General features: G+C 42.4%; 1 protein-coding gene across 9 annotated transcripts in view; it reads right to left on the minus strand.

The window, feature by feature from the left end:
• Window positions 1–721: 721 nt before the first annotated feature.
• The window catches only part of clasp1a (cytoplasmic linker associated protein 1a), a 235,470-nt gene continuing 216,019 nt past the window's right edge, over window positions 722–20,172 (minus strand). For all 9 annotated transcript variants that reach the window (XM_069934915.1, XM_069934911.1, XM_069934914.1 and 6 more), the window contains 2 exons: window positions 7,922–8,038; window positions 722–5,282 (listed from right to left, as the gene is read on the minus strand). In XM_069934915.1, the coding sequence (XP_069791016.1) occupies window positions 5,196–5,282; window positions 7,922–8,038 (204 nt within the window). In that variant the 3' untranslated portion in view covers window positions 722–5,195. The remainder of the gene's footprint in view (window positions 5,283–7,921; window positions 8,039–20,172) is intronic.

Here is a 20,172-nt window from a genome sequence, read left to right on the forward strand (position 1 = left end):
TTTCATGACATGAACTACAAGGTACATATCTGAACAGGTTTGCTGTTAATCATTCACAAAATTGATGACCCATCCTTATTTGCTCTTGATCTGAAAATGGGCGGGGCATCATAAAAACAGGCAAAACAGCAGTCAGTTTTTAAAAAGTGAATACTTTCAGTTTCACTGTCACTTTTATAGAGACCAGCTTCCCCGCCTCCACACCATGTACCCCAAGATTCTTCAGTCATTCAAATTTTAATCCCCAAAATACGACTGGAGGATGCAAACTCTTGCCTTCACATCCACTCCAGGTCTACGGATGCCAGCTCAGCATCTTAACATTTAATACAAACCATTCATTCATTATTAATCATACCAATTCAAACAATAATGTGTTATGTAATGTGAAATTTGGAAATGAAAAGGTAAAATATTTAAAGTTTAACAAATTCAAATACCTCTCTTTCTGAAAAATCAGAAATATAATTTAAAACTAACACGAGGTAAAAAGATTAGAATAATAATTATCAGCAATTTATTCAAACAGAGGCAAATTATTTATGTGAATTAACTGACCTATAATAGCAAAATATGACTTTAAGGCTATTTTCTATAATCAGTGAGGTGTGCCCAAAGAAACTTGGTTCTTCAAAAACCTCCTTTATTCTTTGTTCTCTGTACATGTGCTTGAATGAAATAGGTGCATTTTTCCAAGAATAAAAAGGCTCAACAGAGGTCATACTCTTCATGTTGGGTTTTATTCTACAACAATTTTTGTTGAATCTTCAAAGCAAATTCTATCAACAGGTGAAACTAAACAAAACCCATGTAGTTATCTGTACAGATGCTGTAATACACACAGATGAAAAAAAAATATAAATACCAATGTGGATATTACATGACAAAGCAAAAAAGGTACATGCTCAATGAACACTCTGCACTTGTGATACTTTGTTTAAACTAGTTTAGCAAAGTTCTTGAATCATCTATAAAATTTGGCTTCCTCTGTCATTAAATAGTAAGCTTGATTATATGTCAAGAGAAGGGCATTCTTGTGACTGTATTTTACTTAACTGACCTCTGTAAGATGTTAGTATGCTATCATAAAACATTACAAAAAAAAACCCGACCTCAGTTTTGTTTCTGCAATTAATTTAAATTCAAGGTGAGCACATAGTGCACCTTTAAAAGAGCCACATGCCTCAAAAACAGACCATTACCATTGAACGAAACATGTAAAAAAAACATGAGGACTGTGTAATTTTGGCCATCCATGCCCAGACCATTTGTGCAGCCAAAGGATGGATGAAGAGTATAGATGTCACTGCTACAACGTGCACACTGACTACAGAAATGTGACATCTCAGTCAGTTCCAGCAAGAGAGAGAGAGAGAGCTCTTTGTTCAAAACTCAAACTTGGCAGATTCGATTGTACTAAAATCAGGAAACCAACTATTCTTAAAATTAGTTGGGCTATTTCCTTTACATCCAATAGTTCAAGAAATTACAACAGCAACAATTTTTTTTTCCTTTTTACCGAGAAGTACAAATAAAACAAATAAATCACACACCCAATCCTTCACCTGCCTATAGCACAAACTGAGGGAATAAAAGAAGGCCCCTTTTTGTCAGTCAGTGGCAGCCAAATGAATCAAGGATATTGGGTAGAGGAGATTGTGAGGGAAAGGGCATAGCATGCACCAACCAAATACCTTTCAAGCCAACAGTTAATTTTAGACCTTCAATCACAGTATATACAGTTTAGAATGGCATTATAAAATTGCACTGATACCTAAATATGAAACTGATTTTGTATTTTTAGAAGATGCCAAATTACATTTAAAGTATTGAAAATGGTTGCTATTCTAAGTTATATTTCACAAATTTATGGAGTATCAATCAAATAGCATGTTAATTCCAAACCAGAGTTTCCCCATGTTAGCTTTTGCTTGCCTACTGTCAGTCAGTACATGAAGACAATTTTTTTGCCTTAAAACTCACATTTTAAATGTGTCAAGCTGTTCACACTTTAGAACAAAAAAAAAATCTAGTGCATCAAAATTACTTCTGATTTTCTCCACTAATTTGTTTTGTTTTGGTCCCAATAATGCAGAAATACTTTCTTAAATAAAAAGAGCCACCCCAAAATATGTATTTAATTCCACAGTTCAATTACATTCAGATGCTTAGGATATTGTCCATTTTGTATACTTACCTAACAATTAAGCAAGGGTAGTTTAAAAAAAACCCACTGCATTGCAGAAAATACAAAACTCTTACATTTGGTAAATGAGAAATGAATTAAAACAGATTCTTCTTGCTGCTCATTTGGTGTTTTCTTGTTAATGTCTTCCAAAATCCAATTATGTTATCTACAGTACAAAGCTCACCTAAAGGTCAAGAGGACCCGACACAAATTTTTTAAAGTGTTTACAAAAGAAAATTGAAAATATGAAGCAATTTGTGAATTACAGTAGTTGGGTTTTAATTTCAAATTCAACTGAAAACCTAAACACATTTGTAATATTTCAACCTTGTAATAGCCAGAAATAAAATACAGTACTAAATGAAAAGGATCATAATGAGCACTTTACAGAAAAAAAAGCTAACTGTTTGCTAACAACGTCATTTCCTCAATGGATGAACCAATTAAGTTAATACATGAATCAGGTGTACTAAATTTACATAGTTGAGTTTCTGATGTTGCAATTTCCTCAGCCACCATCCTAATACTTCTGTCATGCGAAACATGAAAATTAATTGGATCATCCTGGAAGTCATCAAGACTTCAAAAAAAAATCAAAATTATTCTCTATGTACAACAGTGTAAAATAGATCAAGAAAATCACATTATCCCATTCAAAGAAAAGCATGGTTACTTAGAGTGCCCTACAAAAGCTCCCCCAGGTGACCAACTTTCCTGCAAAAAGCAACAAGATATGATGAGACCCTTCAAAGTCCTCACAAACTGGGGGAGAGAAATACCATTGTGCTAGAAAGTAATACAAAGTTTTTTTGTGGGATAGAAAGGCAGTGACATTTCAAAAACAAGTAACAAAAAAAAGATAACTTAAATATGCACTCCTATTTTTGTTCATTATTGAGTACAGCCATCCATACAAATAGAACGGGTAGAATGTTCCACATCAAAATGTCAGAAATCTAAAACTTTGGAATACAAGCAATAGAGGAGGGTAATGCTGATTACTACACTAGGGGAAATAAATCCGTAACTGGGAGACCGAGATCAAACTCCATTATAACCTCAGTAGAAAGCTCAAGGTAGAGAAGTATTTTGTTCTTGTTATTCATGAGATTCACTGATTGTATTTACATGAATTTCACAGGGTGAATCGTAAATAACAGTTCATTCCAAATGATAGCACATTGGGCAACATTTGAGTTAGGATTAAAAAAATAGTTGGACTCAGGATTGCAAGAATTTATGCAGAAGAGATGAAAAACTTTCAAGTCTTCAATCAAGAAAGGACATTCAAAGGTGTAGTAATGGGAGGCCATGGCATCATGATCTTGTTTCACTCCAGCTTTAAAGTCAACAATAACCTGTAAAACAGGCTTATTCCCCAAGGAGGGTGGTTCTCAGCTTCTCCAAATCCTTGGGGCTGTGGTAAGAATGACCTTGTGGAAAAATTTGCTCGACTTTGACTAATTTTGTTGCTCTATTTTAAAAGGGGCTCCATCAGGCACTTCAGCTTGAGACAAGAGTCCATTCTTGATAATTTCTTTAAAAGTCAAAATTCCACTTCTGTCAAATTATAGCGCCAAGGGGGAACATCAAATAAAACTGAATGATTTCATTCAGCAGATTCAGTCATGCACAGCATTGGGGTAGAAAAAAATTGTGATTAGTAAAAAAACAAAGACATGACATTTAAAAAAAAACAGCATTTTTGCTGATTATGATAAAAATTAAAACTTAAAGGTTGTCACCAGGTTGAATGGGAGGAATATCATTGATACTCGTCTTTTAAGCATTGCATTCTTCATGCACTTCTTACACATTCATGTGTAGAAGGATAACTAATTGTTGACCAGTGACTTATACAGACTTAATCCAATAGTTCCTGCCATTGCACAATATAAAATGTAACAAGTTAATACCTTAGACAGCTAATCTCAGAACTTCAACTTGAATGTCTAAATTGACCTGATTTCAGTTTTTTTCCCTTCTTCTCCATGCCAATATGTTGAGGAATGGTAATATGGACTTGCTAAATTACAGATTATATTTTTGTTCCAATTCAAAAAACAAAATGATTGTTTGCAACTCCTATTAAAAAAAAACTGAAATTGAGGTAAGTTGAGTTCTCCATGAACCGATGTTTCAGCTTATTTTTACCTCAGCTACAACTCAGCTGCTTCTAAGGAAGTTCATGGATGCCCATTTCAACGGCAGGGCAAAAAGTCTGGCAGAAATATACAACACACTATCTCCTGCTCTTCAAACTTGAAGACAAGTAACATTAGAGTATTGGGGAAAGACAGAAAATTAAGATAATATGAAAGCGCAAGAAAAAACACAGGTATATAATACAATAGCTTCTGAATTTTCCACCAATTGGTAGTCTTACAGATGACCAAAAAGTCGGATCATGCCTCTTTAATGTCGTCATGCAACTATATCTCCAATTGGTAGATGACACATCCTCAAAACAAAGTAAAAATAAATCAATACTGGTACAACTTGCAAAGTCTTCTGCAGTAGCGCAAGTCCAGTCCAGTGAGACAACATTTGTTTTAGCAACCAATTTGATAAGTCTAATAAAAAGGTGCTAAAGTATAGTTATGGCAATGGCATTACTTTTGAAATTTCAAAACAGCAATTTGGGAATATATAATTAAAATACCTTGTGGAATAATACTCATTTAAGTATGTACATGGCATACTTTAAATTTAAAGATGACAAAAATCTAACGTAGAATCAGTGCTGCATCACTTGACATCACCACTGGACTGTTCAAAGACACTACAGGCCTTCTTCTATTCATTAAGTCACATGTTAAACAGGCATCACGTCATGATTAAGTAACAGCTGTAAGATTAAAGCTAAGCAACTGCATATATTACTTAAGAACAAACACTGATGTGCAGCAATTTTTCACTCCAAGGGCACGTGGATTTTAAAATCTGAGCAGAAAGGTCTCTGAAGAGGCACGCCTTCATCTTTCCAACAAAACATGGCTGCTATCCGTTAGCTGTGACTTGATACATCTGACGATGAGCTACTGTTGCTGTTCGTCGTCTGCGCCCTTTTTATATACAAATTCAACAATTTCATCTGTAAAATAGGGAGACATAGCAACTCTTAAGATATTGCAAGCATGTAAATACTTTGCTACAAGAATGAAGAACCCTGCGAATTTCTTATCCACAGCATCTTAGCAGCCTGACCAGTTAATCAACTGAGTCTGATTTCTCTTGCTCCACCCAGATTACACATTATGATCCCTTGTATCATTTTCACCACTGCACTGAAACCTCCGTTGATTAACACCATAACCCTGTCTTTTTTCTTCTCTTGGAAAATAGAATAACTTGGAATATTCAGTTCCGTATCATGATCCCATCACATGATCACATCCATATCACAATCTGGTATAGGGACACCAAAACCCCCTAGCGTAAAGTCCTGCAACAGGGAGAGGATGCAGCCCAGGAAATTACAGACAAACCCCTTCTCATCCTCGAGAATATCTACGGGGAACGCTGTTGTCAGAGAGCGGCAGCAATTATCAAGGATCCAGCCATCAAGCACATGCTCTGTTCTCACTGCTACCATCAGGAAGGAGGTATATGTGCCACAAGTCGGTAATATTTTTATGTTACAAGACATCTTGGAATTTGCAAATTTTTATATGCCAATCTTAATTTATACATCAAGACAAGGGCTTAAATTTTTCTGCATTATGAATAGTAAGATCACTTCTGTTCATCTATGTTACAAGGCAAAAATAGTTTCTGCAAATCTGGTGCAAATACTGAAATTGAAACACTTTACTGCTGTCAGTAACAATATGAATTTCCATAGGCACTGTTGTTGCAAGTTTCAACATTTGAATATGCACCAACACCTGTAACACAATGAAAAATAAAAACAGACCTATAACTAGCAACAAAGACATTGCACACATTTTCCAGTCAGAAGCAATTAAAAAAAGTGTTAAAGTGTTAATTACTTAAGTCTCTTTGCCCTGAAAAATCATGATAATTTCTCGGGGTTGGCAAACGAGACTGTTGGGGGTCTTTGAACTGAAACTTTCAATATTTCTTTTCTCACAGATGTTGCTCATCTTGCTGAATTTTATCAGGATTTTCAGTTTTTATTTAATATTTCCAGCATCTGCAGTCATTTTGATTTTATTTGGAAAGGAGTGGACAATTAAAGAATCTCCACACTGTCACAACTATGACTTGCAGACACTGGGGAAAATGAATTAGTGGTTCTCTTTTCACCAACTGCAGAATCTTCATAGACTCCTTCTGACCTGAATGTTGCAGTTTGGCCCTTTGGTCAGCCCACATCATGTGGTTTGGACCTCTTCTGTAGCTTTCACTTCCCAACAGAGATAATAATATAGTAGTAGCAAGTTCTGCATCTAGCTTCCAATGAAGCAGCACAGATACTGGTTTAGTGCCTGATTATATGTGTAAAGCACTTCAACATTAGGTTTGCCAAATTTCACATTTTTTTCCCCCAGATCTGATTGGGTATCGGGTGCTATTCAGCTAAAACACTCAGTTTCATCTTGATTACTCAGTTAAACAGTTACCTCTGAGTTTCTTTTTAATACTTGACCACATTAACCATAGCAGTCCAAGAGGCATTTTTTGTAGAAGTGGATATGCTTCTTTCCTTCATCAGCTCCATTCAACAAAAAAAACCTTGCCCAACCTTGAATTCCCACCACCCATCTTAAGGTTGCTGTGGCCATCTGCTGGTGTCATAGAGTTCTACAGGATTAAAACAGGCCTTTTGGCCAAACTTGTCAAAACCAACCTTGTCCTATTTGGTTGCATTCAGCCCATATTTCTCTTAACCTTAGCTTATGCAGTCAAGAAATCAAATGCCTTCCTGCATTAATATTTCCATCAGTTAAAGATTACTCAATACAAATATTACTAAAGATTAATTAGCAAAAGGAGAAAAGGAGTAATATGATTAAAGTTTTGCTGAATCCTTTTGCTTTAAGTAAGATCTCAAATGTTTCTTAATGATCCTATGCAATGATTGTAGTCACCTTTAGCCCAAGATCCTGAAAAAAATTACTAACTACAGCTAACCTGCAGGTCAGCTGCTCTCAACATTCACACCCACAGGTCAGATGTGCACCCCTGAACCTTCTATTCTGTCATTGGATTCGGCGGCTGAGAAACTTTGTCAACTTTATGCTTGGTGTGGCCCCATTCATTTCAATGGGTCAATGAGCTCAAGTAAAATGATACATGAAACAAGCCTTTTAAAATGTTTACATTGCTTTGTTTTTAAATTAATTTTTGTCATTTGTTTATATATTTTTTTACATTTTTACTTTAATTGCTTAAGCTTCTGTGAATTAACTGAAATGTAAAGAGTTTCAATCCTTTTGATAAAAAAACTAAGACTCGAAAGGCTATCAGAATGCAGTATATTGGAGCAGGGCTTTGAGTCCTGATCATGGTTAATATCCCCCTCAAAAAAAGTTTTGGCCACAAATCGAGTCAGTGCAGGCAGACAGATTCTGCATGTGGAGAGTTCAGTCAACATGGTGGATCCAATATGATTCAATCTAGTATTAACATGCACATACTCAGCATGTCCTTTTTCCTATTATTTTGGCATGTCAAAGTGTAAAATGACTTCAGGCTTTTAAAGGTGCTTTAAGGTCACAAGAATAAACAATACTGAAGTATACAAAGGGTTTGTGTAAGTGAACCTACCTTACTTCCTGTGAGCTGTGCAAGGTAAGGTTTCAGCTCTTCCCCAATTACAGAATAAATTGCTACCAAACAAAACACACTTGCTTTGCGCACGCTGCTTTCTGTGTTGTCATATCCCTACAATAAATAGAATGATATGCAAATAGTAAATATAAAGCATTGAAAGCATAAATATTTCGAATCCTATTCACAGAATCATAGAGACCTGTATTCAGCACCTCATGCCTGCAGACTCTCTGAAAGAGCTGTAATGCTTACTCTCAATCTTCCTTCTCAGTTCCTCATCTTCAAGTACCTGTCTAACTCCTTTTAAAGATTGATGGAATCAGCTCTTGCCACTTATTTTTAAGACAGACAGCTCTGGATGAAGATTTTTTTGCATTCATCTTTCATCTCTTATCAATAAATCTAAACCTATAAATCTTTACTTAGAAATCAACAATATTCTGGGAATACTACATATTGAAAACTTGTCTAACTATTTTTCAACTCTTCCATTATCTTGACCAGGTCATCTTGAAATTTCTAACTGCCCTTAACAGTAGGCACAATAGGAATATTACAAATTATAACAACACTCCCAAATGCTGGTTGAGATTGCTTATAGAACTGAAAAAAATATGTAATGGGCAGGGACATAATTGGCAAAATTAGCATTTATTACCCATCTACGATTATTTCCAAGCTGAGGAACAGGTTGGTGGGCCTGCCATTGAGTACAGGACAGATCAGGTGTCATGAGTTCCTGCTTGAATGACATAATTGTACCAGATTAATTCTTTTTTTTAGTGAAGCATTCCAGCTGTTTGACAGCCGCCATTAAATATAAAGCTGTAACTACCTGAATGTAATCTTCAAATTTCCAGCTATCATGGTAGTGTTCAAACTCAGATTTCTGGATCAATAGTCAAGAACTCTGGCTGCTTAACTAGCATTTTACCTATTTTCTAATAAAATATCTAACAATCAATTTCTGTTCCCTTAAAGAATTCAAATCAAGTTAGTCATTCTCTACATGCCTTCAGTGAATCTCCTTAATTAGTCTTAAAAATTTGAAGCTTATTTAAATTCGGAATTTGGATTTTCTCCTTTAATAATAACCTCACAACCCTTTGACAGTATTCTCATCAATGAGATCTGAAAGTCTCAATTATGTAAAAACTAAGATACTTTCTAATATGCACTTCACTCAACTTTAATAAATGTAGGTGTTGGAAGCAGACCTCCAGTGAGTAAAATTAATGTTCAGAACAGATCAGAGTGAGTTTATCGAGTCAAGATACAGAGGCTTGACAGGGAACTTCAGACTCATACAAAGCACATCCTGGGCCATGTAGGAACTGCAGGTCTCCTGTGTCTTGTAAAACCATAACTATACAGAGTGGCATCAGTTGGAAGAACCAAACTCCATAATTTGGAGATTGAGCAATATCTGACATTGCTACTGTCCACTCCATGAAAAGTACTTTTCAGGATGCAGTTAAAAGAATCTAGGCAGAGAAGGGGAATGGGTGACCATCAGACAATGAGTTCTGGAAAACTCTAAGGGCATATTGTTTTCTAATCTGTATGCAATACTATTGAAGAGGGAATGGATTCTTTTGGGGAGTGCAAACAGGGCAAGATCATAGCACTACAGATGACTTAAGGGGAGAGGGTGAGGAAAACAAGCAAAAGTTATGATCAGGGCAAATGATGTTCATTCCTGTTGTTAAATATCCAAATCAAGCAGAGTACATTGCCCCCCGGAATCATGTTTAAAGATATCACCGAGTGGCTGCAGAAAATTCTGCAGGGTTAACAGTCATGGTTCACATCAGTACCAAACATCCTGCAAACAGAATTTAGGGAGTTAGGGTTGAGATTATGAAAAAGGTCCTAATTAGTGGCAATCTTGATAATTCTCTGTGACAGTGAATATAAAAAGTTGATTTGAGATGATGGATGGGCCAAACATTGATAAAGAGTAAATAGTAGAAAGGTTAGCAGTACTGAAAATGATAAATAGTTTGGTCCACAAGAGATACATTCCAGGTTGCGAAGGTCGAAATTACAGAGGCTCCAGACATAATCTTCCAAATATCATGGACAGCATTGTTAGACTAGAGGTTAGCACAACGCTATTACAGCGCCAGCAACCAGGGCTTGAATCCGGCATGGCAAGGAGTTTGGACATTCTCCCTGTGCCTGCCTGGGTTTCCTCCATATGCTCCAGTTACCTCCCACATTCCAAAGATGCACAGAGGTGGTAGGTTCATTGGTTGAATGGGTGCACTTGGGCAGCATGGGCTTGTGAGTTAGAAGGCCTGTTACTGCGCTGGATCTCTAAATAAAATTAAAAAATTAAATATCTATAAATTTAGGGGTAGTAGTGCCTGTGAACTATGAAAGTGTGGTTTACACCTTTGATCAAAAAATGTGAAGAAAACCAATTAACTGAAAACTAGGTAAGGGATGTTTTAGAAACAATATACAAGAACAAAATGGCTTGATTAGAGAAAGCGAGCAGATTTATTTGTTTTATACAAGTTATGCCAATTGATAGAAGCCATGCAACGTCAGTTTTCCAAGGAGTTAATATTAGTACTTTTGTTTTATTTAAATGTACATCTTCATGACATGGTCTTTGGAATAAAGGGCAGAATTTTCAAACTGAGAAGACAGAAAAGTTCAGAGGTGTAGTAAACTATGTGAGTTTAATAAGGAGATAAACTATTGAAACAGCCAGATAGGTGAAAGAAAAAAATGATTTTTTTTTTATTTTGGGAGGAAGAATAAGGAGTATTACAACTCCAGGTGACAATTTAACAAAGGATACTGAGTACTGGTCCAGTTTTGGGCAAGTCTGCCAAAGAAATTTACTGCAGCAAAGAGGAATTTTAGTACTGTGGACAGACTAGTCAAGCTGGGCTTGTTCTCTTTTATAAGAAGATTGTTGCATAAGAATCTAACAGTGATATTTAAAGAGAGCTGTATTTAAGAAACAGGAGACAGATAAATTGTTAAGTACTTGGAAAACTCAGGAATCAGAGGGCATAGGATTTAAAAAAAATATCTTTTGATATAGATATACAGTAAACAAGAATTTTTAATTTTAAAAATAACTATTGTACATGCCTGAGCTTATCTTTGCTAAGGTTTAAAAAAAATCAGAGGAGTTTAATCAAATTAAATTGTGGTTCCGCCGCCATGAAGATTTACAAGTGTATTATTTCGGGAGATGAGATGTTCTCCGATATCTACAAGATCAAGGAAGATCCAAAGAGCATCACTTATGAGGTGGAGGGGAAGCTCATTTGCAGAACAGAAGGAGCGATTGGTTAACATAACATGTTATGTTAACCCACAAACAGTGCAGATGAGCAATCTGACCTCCAGTCATTCGATGGAGAAGGCATGAACCTTGCAGGTCTAAAGAGTAATAGTAATAATTCTAGTGATGCATTTATTCCCAAGTTAGTTGACTGTGCAACCATTAAGGCAAGAGAAGTCTTCCCTTCACAAAATTCTTCAGCTTGAAATCAAGTCATGACACTTGCCCTTCCACTGAAACAGCAAATACGAGCTAATCATTAGACAACTCACCAAGTTTGTCTTGTCTAAGAAACGACAGAAGCGACTGGACTATCATATCCAACACATCAACTGTGTAACCAATGCAGACCTCCATCAGAAAACACTTAGTCCTTCCTGCTATCAATAATAATACTGAACATTCCAGTATTTCCATTCATATTTATGGTGAGGTTAGCGTCGTGGATAGAGCAATGCTGTTACATCACCAGCGATCGGGACTGGGGTTTGAATCCTGCGCTGTCTATAAGGAGTTTGTATGTTCTCTTCATGTCTGCATGGGCTTATTCGGGGTGCTCCAGTTTCCTTCCACCATTCAAAACATTCCTGGGGTTGTAGGTCAATTGGGTGGCATGAGCTCATGGGCTAAAATGGCCTGTTACCGTGCTATACATCTAAATTTAAATTCTCAAGATAATCAAAGCATGTGGAATACAAATAATAAATAATTCAATCCCTGCTCTGATCAGGGCTTCACATGTGCTTATTTTGTGTATAACCCCATATCTCCCAATTCCTTTAATATCAAAAATGTAACAAAACCAGGGTTTGTGGCAGCACACCATTAGGCAGGCATGTCATGCACATGGCAGGGCAGCCAGCAAAAATGGCGCTATCGGGGGTTTCTCCCCGACCTCAGCATCAAGCTCAGAAGCCTGTACTCTGTGACCCACATGATGCCCCAGCAACGTCAGGGCCCCCGGCGCGGTTCTTAGCCAGGTCCAGGCTGGGAGCATAAGACCAGCCAGGTAGACCTCAATAAATGAGTTTTTGGTCACTTAACTCAACCCATCTGGTTGTGAGATCATTCAGAAAGCAGAAAGCCGCCGCTACATTGGTGACTCCAACAGGTTCAAAAGCCTTTGAACCCGATATGAACGATTCTTCAATCAATGCTATAGCCATCAAGCTTCCTGACTTCTGGGTTGAGGAGCCTGAGACCTGGTTCAGCCACGCAGAGGCTCAGTTTCAACTCCGCCAGATTTCATCAGATATGACCAAGTTTTATCATGTGGTCGCCGCCCTGGACCAGGCCACCGCCAAACGAGTGCTGCACCTCTTTCAGCACCCACCTGCAGAAGATAAGTATGGCTCCCTCAGCCACTCCAGGCACCAGCGTGCTGCTTGGATGCTGAACCTCAATGCCTTGGGAGACAGAACTCCAATACATTGATGGATGAGATGTTCGCGCTCATGGGCGACCAGCACATCTTCCTCAACCATATGCCCGAAGACATCTGGCCATTACTGTCCAAGGAGAGCTTCGACGACCCTAGGAAGATCACTCAAAAGGCTCAGGAGCTATGGCTTGAATGATTCCCGGAGGGCTTAGCAGTCCAGCAAGTTACGAGTCCCGGCCATGACCACGGCTTTCCTCTAGCGCTGCGGAGGAACACTTGGGCCCTGCAGGGGCCTCAAAGAGCATAGCCAGAAGCAAGCCATCCACTTCAGGCCTCTGCTTCTTCCACCAGCGCTGGGGAGCCAAGGGTCGGAAGTGTCGTCAGCCCTGCTTGTCCAGGGAAACGAGCAGGCCGGCCACTGTTGATGGCTGTGGCGGCAGGCCAAGAACACAGCCTTCTCTACCTGCGAGATGCAATCAGCGGCCGACGCTTCCTCGTCAACACTGGGGCCCAGATCAGCGTCAACCCGGCCACAGACATCGAGTCCCAGAACTGGCCTCGAGGACCTCCACTCCGTGCAGCCAATTCGACGGAGATCCGAACGATTGGTAACAAGACCATCCACTTCCAGATCGGCCAGCAAAAGTTCTCGTGGAGGTTCAATGTTTCGTTCCTCCCACCCTCCATTCTAGGTGTCAATTTCCTCCTCGCCCACGGACTCCTGGTCGACTCCCGAGGTAGGCGACTTGTCGATGCCCATACCTTCCAATCCGTTCGCCTCCACACCTCCCGCACAGAGCAGCCGCAGATGGCCACGGTCAGCGCACCCAAGGACGAGTTTCAGTGCATCCTGGACGAGTTTCCATCCCTCCTCAAGCTGCAGTTCTCTGCCGCTTCACCACGCCATGGGGTATTTCATTATATCCCCACCCAAGGCTCGTCGGTCCATGCCAAGGCACTCCGGCTCTCACCAGATAAGCTCCAGATAGCAAAAAAAGTAGTTCTTGCAGGAACCGGGGATCATTCGACACTCCGACAGTCCTTGGGTCTCGCCGCTCCACCTGGTCCTGAAAGCCTCCGGTGGCTGGCGCCCCTGCGGAGATTATCAACGGCTTAACGACGCGACAGTACCTGACCATTACCCCGTCCCTCTCATTCAGAACTTTACGGCCAACCTGTATGGTGCGAGGATATTCTCCAAGGTCGACCTGGTGCGTGGGTATCATCAAATCCCGGTGCACCCTGAGGACATCCTCAAAACGGCCATCATCACCCCATTCGGCTTGTTCGAATTTCTACGCATGCCTTTCGGGCTCAAGAACGCCGCCCAGACCTTTCAGCACCTCATGGATACAGTAGGCAGGGATTTGAATTTCGTGTTGCCAACAGAGACCGGGCACAACACAAGTCTCACCTGCGCACCCTCTTCTCCTGACTGGCCAACTTCAGCCTAATGATCAATCCGGCCAAATGCCAGTTCGGGAAAGAGTGCATGCAGTTACTGGGCCATACCATCACGGCCGAAGGAGCTACACCAGCTGTTACGAAGGTTTTGTAATCAGAGAGTTTCCATGCCCGGACAACCTCAAGGGGCTACAAGAGTTCGTGGGTATGGTCAACTTCTATAACTGATTCATTCCAGGCGCTGCACGCATCATGCAGCTGTTCTTCGCCCTCATCGCAGCCAAGGACATGACACTCGCCTGGACTCCAGAGGCCTACAGGGCATTTGAAGCAACGAAAGTTGCCCTTGGGAAGGCTACCCTGCTCGTCCACCCACGCACCAACCTTCCTATGGCGCTCTCCATCGATGCCTCTGTCACCGCCGTCGGTGCCGTCCTGGAGCAGCAGGTTAACGGACAGTGGAAACCACTGGCGTTCTTTTGCCGACTTCTTCGTCCACCAGAGTGCAAGTATAGCGCTTTTGACCGTGAGTTGCTGGGCATGTACCTCACTGTGCGTTATTTTCGCTATTTCTTGGAGGGGAGGCCTTTCACCATTTTTACCGACCACAAACCCCTCACTCAGGCGCTCGCTATGGCTAGAGATCCCTGGTTGGCCCGCCAACAGCATCATCTGTCTTTGTGTTGGAGTTCACCACCGGCATTCGGCACATGGCGGGGAAAGACAACGTGGTCGCCATGCACTCTCCCGACCTGCCATTTGCTTGGTGACACCCGGCCTAGACTACGACCAGCTTGCCCGGGATCAGAAGTCTGACGAGGAGACGCAGGCTTTCAGGACCGCCAACATTGGCCTGCAGTTCCAGGACCTCCCGACTCCTCTTGGTGATGATGTTTCGATGAGCACCCCGCGACCAGAGATTCCCCAGCAATGGCACGTCTTCCACCATATCCACGACCTTTCCCACCCTTCCATCAGGTCCACGGTTCGTATGGTGGCAGAACACTTCGTCTGGCACAGGCTTCGAAACCAGATTGCGGACTGGGCCAGAACCTGCACCCATTTCCAACTTTCCAACGTACACAGGCACACCAGAGCACCCGTGCAGGATTTTGAACACGTCCAAAAACGGTTCAGCCACATACATGTGGACATTGTCAGCCCCTTACCCGTTTCCTGAGGTAACCATTACCTTTTCACGGTGGTAGACCGCACCACTCGTTGGCCCGAGGCGATCCCGATGCCAGATGCCTCCATGGACTCCTGGTCCCGAGCACTTTTGACCGGTGGGGTTGCCCGGTTCAGCGTCCTGACCCACCTCACAAGCGACTTCACCTCCGCGCTCTGGGCACAGCTCGCCAGCAGACACCACAGGCCAATGGACTGATCTTATGGCCTGCCTCACCGGCCCCAACAGAGTGGATGAGCTGCCTTGGGTACTCCTGGGCATCCACTCGACACCCAAAGAAAACCTACAGGAGTCATTGGTTGAGCTGATCTATGGTGGACCACTAGCCCTGCCCAGTGAGTTTATCAATGCACCTCACAACCCGCAACAGTCACTGCACGGTTTACTTCCCCACCTCCGGGCCCAGTCGGACTCCTTCACACCCCCACTACCACCCAGACGCGGCACACAGGCCTCTTACGTCCCCAGCAAGCTGTATTTCGCAGAGTATGTTTTTATCAGGCGAAGCCCTTCCACACCACCCCTTCAAAGACCGTACGAAGGGCGGATATTGTATGGACGGACCTTCACAATGGACATCGGTGGTAAGAGGGAACTGTTTACTGTGGACAGATTAAAGCCAGCACACCTTGACCCTACGAGCCAGTGGTCGCAGCTCAACCCAAGAAGTGAGGCCGCCTGGCAAAAAGAGACATTGGCGCCGGTTCTGTGGGGGGCGGTCTGTGCGGCGGCACGCGAACCAGGTCACATACATGGCGGGGCAGCCAGCCAAAATGCCGCTATCGGGGGTTTCTCCCCTACCTTGGCACCAGGCTCTGCAGTCCACGTGACGTCCTGGCGACGTCATGGGCCCTGGCACAGTTCTCAGCCAGGTCTGGGCTGGGAGCATAAGACCAGCCAGACAGACCTGAATAAAGGAGTTTTTGCTTACTGAACTCAACCCGTCTGGTTGTGAGATCATTCAGTAGCAGAGTAGCCGCCGCTACAGTTTCTTCATTAACTGCTTGCACTTAACATGGAACATTGATTTAAAACTACTTTTCAACTTCTCTGCTCTATTTTATGTTTTAATTGCAGTGACACAATCTTTATCTTTTGCAGATGGCAATTACTGTCTTTCAGTATCATATAACGTCCATAATTGAATTAGCTTCAACTCAAATTCAAACCACTAACTCTAGAATTGTCACTCTTAAGCCAAGCGCCTTGTCCTCAAATTTTACACTGGAAAGCAATACAAAAAAAAAAGTTGCGCCTGTATTTAACAATAGTTGGTTATTCATTACATCTTTTACAATACTGTAAAATAATAAATGCTTAACAGTCAGGGAAAGTCAGCATTTGCTTTATGCAAGGGATGTCAAATCTTACAGACTCGAGTTTGGTGAGGAGGTGACAAAGATGACTGATGAGGGTAGGCTGGTGGAGGTTTTCTACATGGGCGTGAGTAAATCATTTTAACAGGTTCCTTTTTATACACTGTGACAGAAGATTAAACACAAATGATCCATGGTGATTTGGTAGATTGGATTCATGATTGGCTTGGCCATACAAGACTGAGGATTGTAATGGAGAAATGCTATTGTGACTTGGGGTCTGTGAGCAGTGGTGTTCCACATCAGCGCACTTACCTTTTAGTTGTGATATACATAATTATTTCAAAGGAAAAGTACACGGGGTTTGTGAGCAAGATCACAGATGACACAAAAATTGGCATGTTGTGAAGGTGGTTGTGTAGGATAATAGATCCATTGGACATATGGACAGAGAAATGGTTTAATCAAGATGCTTGAGGTGTTACACTCTGGGAGGTCAAGAGGAAAGTATACAATAAGTGGCGGGTCCTTAGGAACAATTATGCATGGAGTAATCTTAGGTTGCAAGTCCATAAACTGCCTGACTTGAATACAAAAGTTGGCAAGCCGCATAAAACTTTGATTAGGCAATACTTTGACTAGTCTTGTAGTTCTGGTCACCATGTTACAGGAAGGAACTTTTGGAGAGGGTATAGAAGAGGTGCAGTACAACTCCGATTATCCAAAATGGTTGGGACTTTTCAAATAAATGATATTTTGGATAATTAGTCAAATTTAAAAAATCGCCCAGTAGCAACAGCATTTAAACAACAACAAACAAAAAAGGGAAGGCTTTTTAAGCATGAAATTGTAGCATGTTGTGAGCAAACGCAGCAAAGGCTGAGACAACAGGCTGTGAGCTCTGGTATCACAAGTACTTTAATTTGAATCTCGTGCTGCAGCTTTTAAGCCTTATTCCGTTCTGCCTCCAATGCCCCGACGCTTGCGTCCCAATTATGCGAGCACGTACGCGACCTTCTGGCCTGGAACGGAAAAGACGGTCCTGTGATGCTAACCTTGTCACGGCTGCCCCACCAATCGTATGTGACAAGTGGGGCCAGTTCACTGCTACAAGAATGCGCGTCGCCACACAAACCCTCTCCCCAGAACTGGCACCTATGCTCCTGGAAATGCATCATTGGAGAGGCGTGTTGTTTTGGTGGCTGACCTCTACGTGCTTGTGGGGGAGACTGTACTAGCTGGGACAAGTCTACATGCACTGGCTTTAAATGGTCCAGTGTGAATACCTCCTCTTTGCCCCCAATGCCAAGGGTGAAGTTGAAGCATTGCGGTGTAGCACCCTGTATGGTCATTGAAGGGAGGCTCTGTGTGCGCCATTGTGCATGTACATGAACTTACAGGAAGACAAGTCCAGGGGGTAGTTGCAGGGCGGTTGAGTGTGGCGGAGGCGGTGCGATGGAGCTCAGATTGTCACACAGCTGCTAAAGGACGATGGTGGCATCGGTGTCGTGCTTGGTAGCTGGGGGAAAGGACTGCCCTGGCACTGCCATGGTCTCTCTGTAAACAAGTTTAGCTGAGGAGATGCCAAAATCATTTTTTGGGCACTATACAAATGCCTAAGAGAACCCCGTACAACTCATCCAACCAGTTTGGCTTATCAAGGCGTGCCATCAGTGCCTATTTAAGGTGGTGGTGGAAATGCTTGATTAGTCCATTGGCTTAAGGGTGGTAAGCTGTGGTATGTTGGAGCTGGGTGCCCAGGAGTCTGAAGAATTGTTAACACAGGGCGGAGGTGAATTGTGCTCCCAGTTGATCGTAACCTCTGCCGGGACACCGAAACGGGAGACCCAGGTTGAGAGGAAAGCCCTGGTACACGTCTGTGGAGGCGTCTGGGATGGGTATGGCCTCTGGCCAGTGAGTAAATCTGTCCATCACTGTGAACAGGTTGTGGGATCCCTGGGAGATGGGTAGGGATCTGACTTTGTCCAGGTGGATGTGTTGAAACCTTCGGGTTGGGCCATCAAAGTGTTGGAGTTGATGAAGTGTGTTGCTGAACCCTGGACGTCTGGCATTCTGTGCAGTTCCTCACCCACTCAGTGACTTGTTTGCGCAGGCCATGCCAAACAAATTTTGTGGATACTAGCTGCACTGTTGTGCGGATGGATGGGTGTGAAAAGCCGTGGATTAAGTTGAAAACCGTCTTCCTCCACTGTGCAGGGATGAGAGGGCAGGGCTGGCCAGTGGAAACGCTGCAGAGGAGTGTGGTGCCATCAGCATCCAGCAGGAGGCCTTGGAGCTGCAACCCCGTGATTGCTGTTCTGGAGCTTTGTGTTTCTGGATTGTTCTGCTGTGCCTGAGCCAGATCATGGTAGTCAACGCCCCTTGTGACAGGGCATTTACTGTTGGCCTGGAAAGTGCGTCAGCAACAATGTTGTGCTTTCTGGAGAGGCGTTGGTGAATTCAGAGACGTAGGACAAGTATCTCTATTGTCAGGCAGTCCACGGGCTGGAGGACTTTGCGAAAGCAAAAGTAAGCGGCTTGTGGTAAGTGTAGACAGTGAACGGGTGTCCTTCCAGGAAATAACAGAAATGGTGGACAGCAAGGTAAAGGGTGAGTAGTTCTCTATCAAACCTGTACATCAATTCAGGTGGTCACAGAGGTCGTCTGAAGAAAGCAAGGGGTTGCCATGAGTAATCAACGAACTGTTACTGGACAGTGCCCATAGCCATGTTAGATGCTTCAATGATGAGGGCTGTCGGTACATCCATCCGTGGATGCATCAGCATTGTAGTGTGGGCCAGAGATTCTTTAGTCTGTTCGAACGCACTGTGTGCCTCCTCTGTCCATTGGAGCTTCTTCGACGAGCCCGACATTAAAGTGAAGAGAGGGTGCGTAATTTTGGCTACTGCAGGGATGAACCTGCTGTAGAAATTCACCATGCCCATGAATTCCTGAAGGCCCTTCAGTGTCGTGGGTCTGGCAATCCACCGGATAGCATCGATTTTTTCTGGTGAAGTGGTGGTGCCGGCTGGGGTGATCTTGTGGCCAAGGAAGACTATTTCCGGGAGGCCGAACTGGCACTTCGCTGGATTAACAGTGAGGCTGAACTGTGCAAGGTGAGTGAACAGCTGACGGAGGTGCATCATGTATTCTCCAGGTGAACTGCTGGCTACCAGGATGTTGTCAAAGAAGATGAAAAAGAAAGGCAAATCTCTCCTAACTGCATCCATGAGTGCTGAAAGGTCTGTGCCACGTTTTTTAAACCAAAGAGCATGCGTAGGAACTCAAAAAGGCTGAATGGGGTGATGATAGTGGTCTTTTGGACTTCGTCCGGGGGAACGGGTATCTGATGGTATCTCGGATTAAGTAGACTTTGGACAAAAAGCTTTGCGCCATGAAGATTCGCTACGAAATCCTGGATATGGGGAATTGGTAATCGCCACAGGGCCTCCAGGTGCCATTGGACTTAGGCACCAAGTCGAGTGGTGAGGCCCATGGACTACTGGAATGACGGATGATGCCCAGCTCCTCCATGCGCCTAAACTCTTCTTTGGCGAGGTTGAGTTTGCTTGGGGCCAGGTGACGGGCAAGTGAATGCAATGGTGGACCAGTGGTAACGATATGGTGTTGGATGCTATGTTTGGGCAT

Source organism: Narcine bancroftii, chromosome 4 (assembly GCF_036971445.1).
Source record: "Narcine bancroftii isolate sNarBan1 chromosome 4, sNarBan1.hap1, whole genome shotgun sequence".
Taxonomy (NCBI): domain Eukaryota; kingdom Metazoa; phylum Chordata; class Chondrichthyes; order Torpediniformes; family Narcinidae; genus Narcine; species Narcine bancroftii.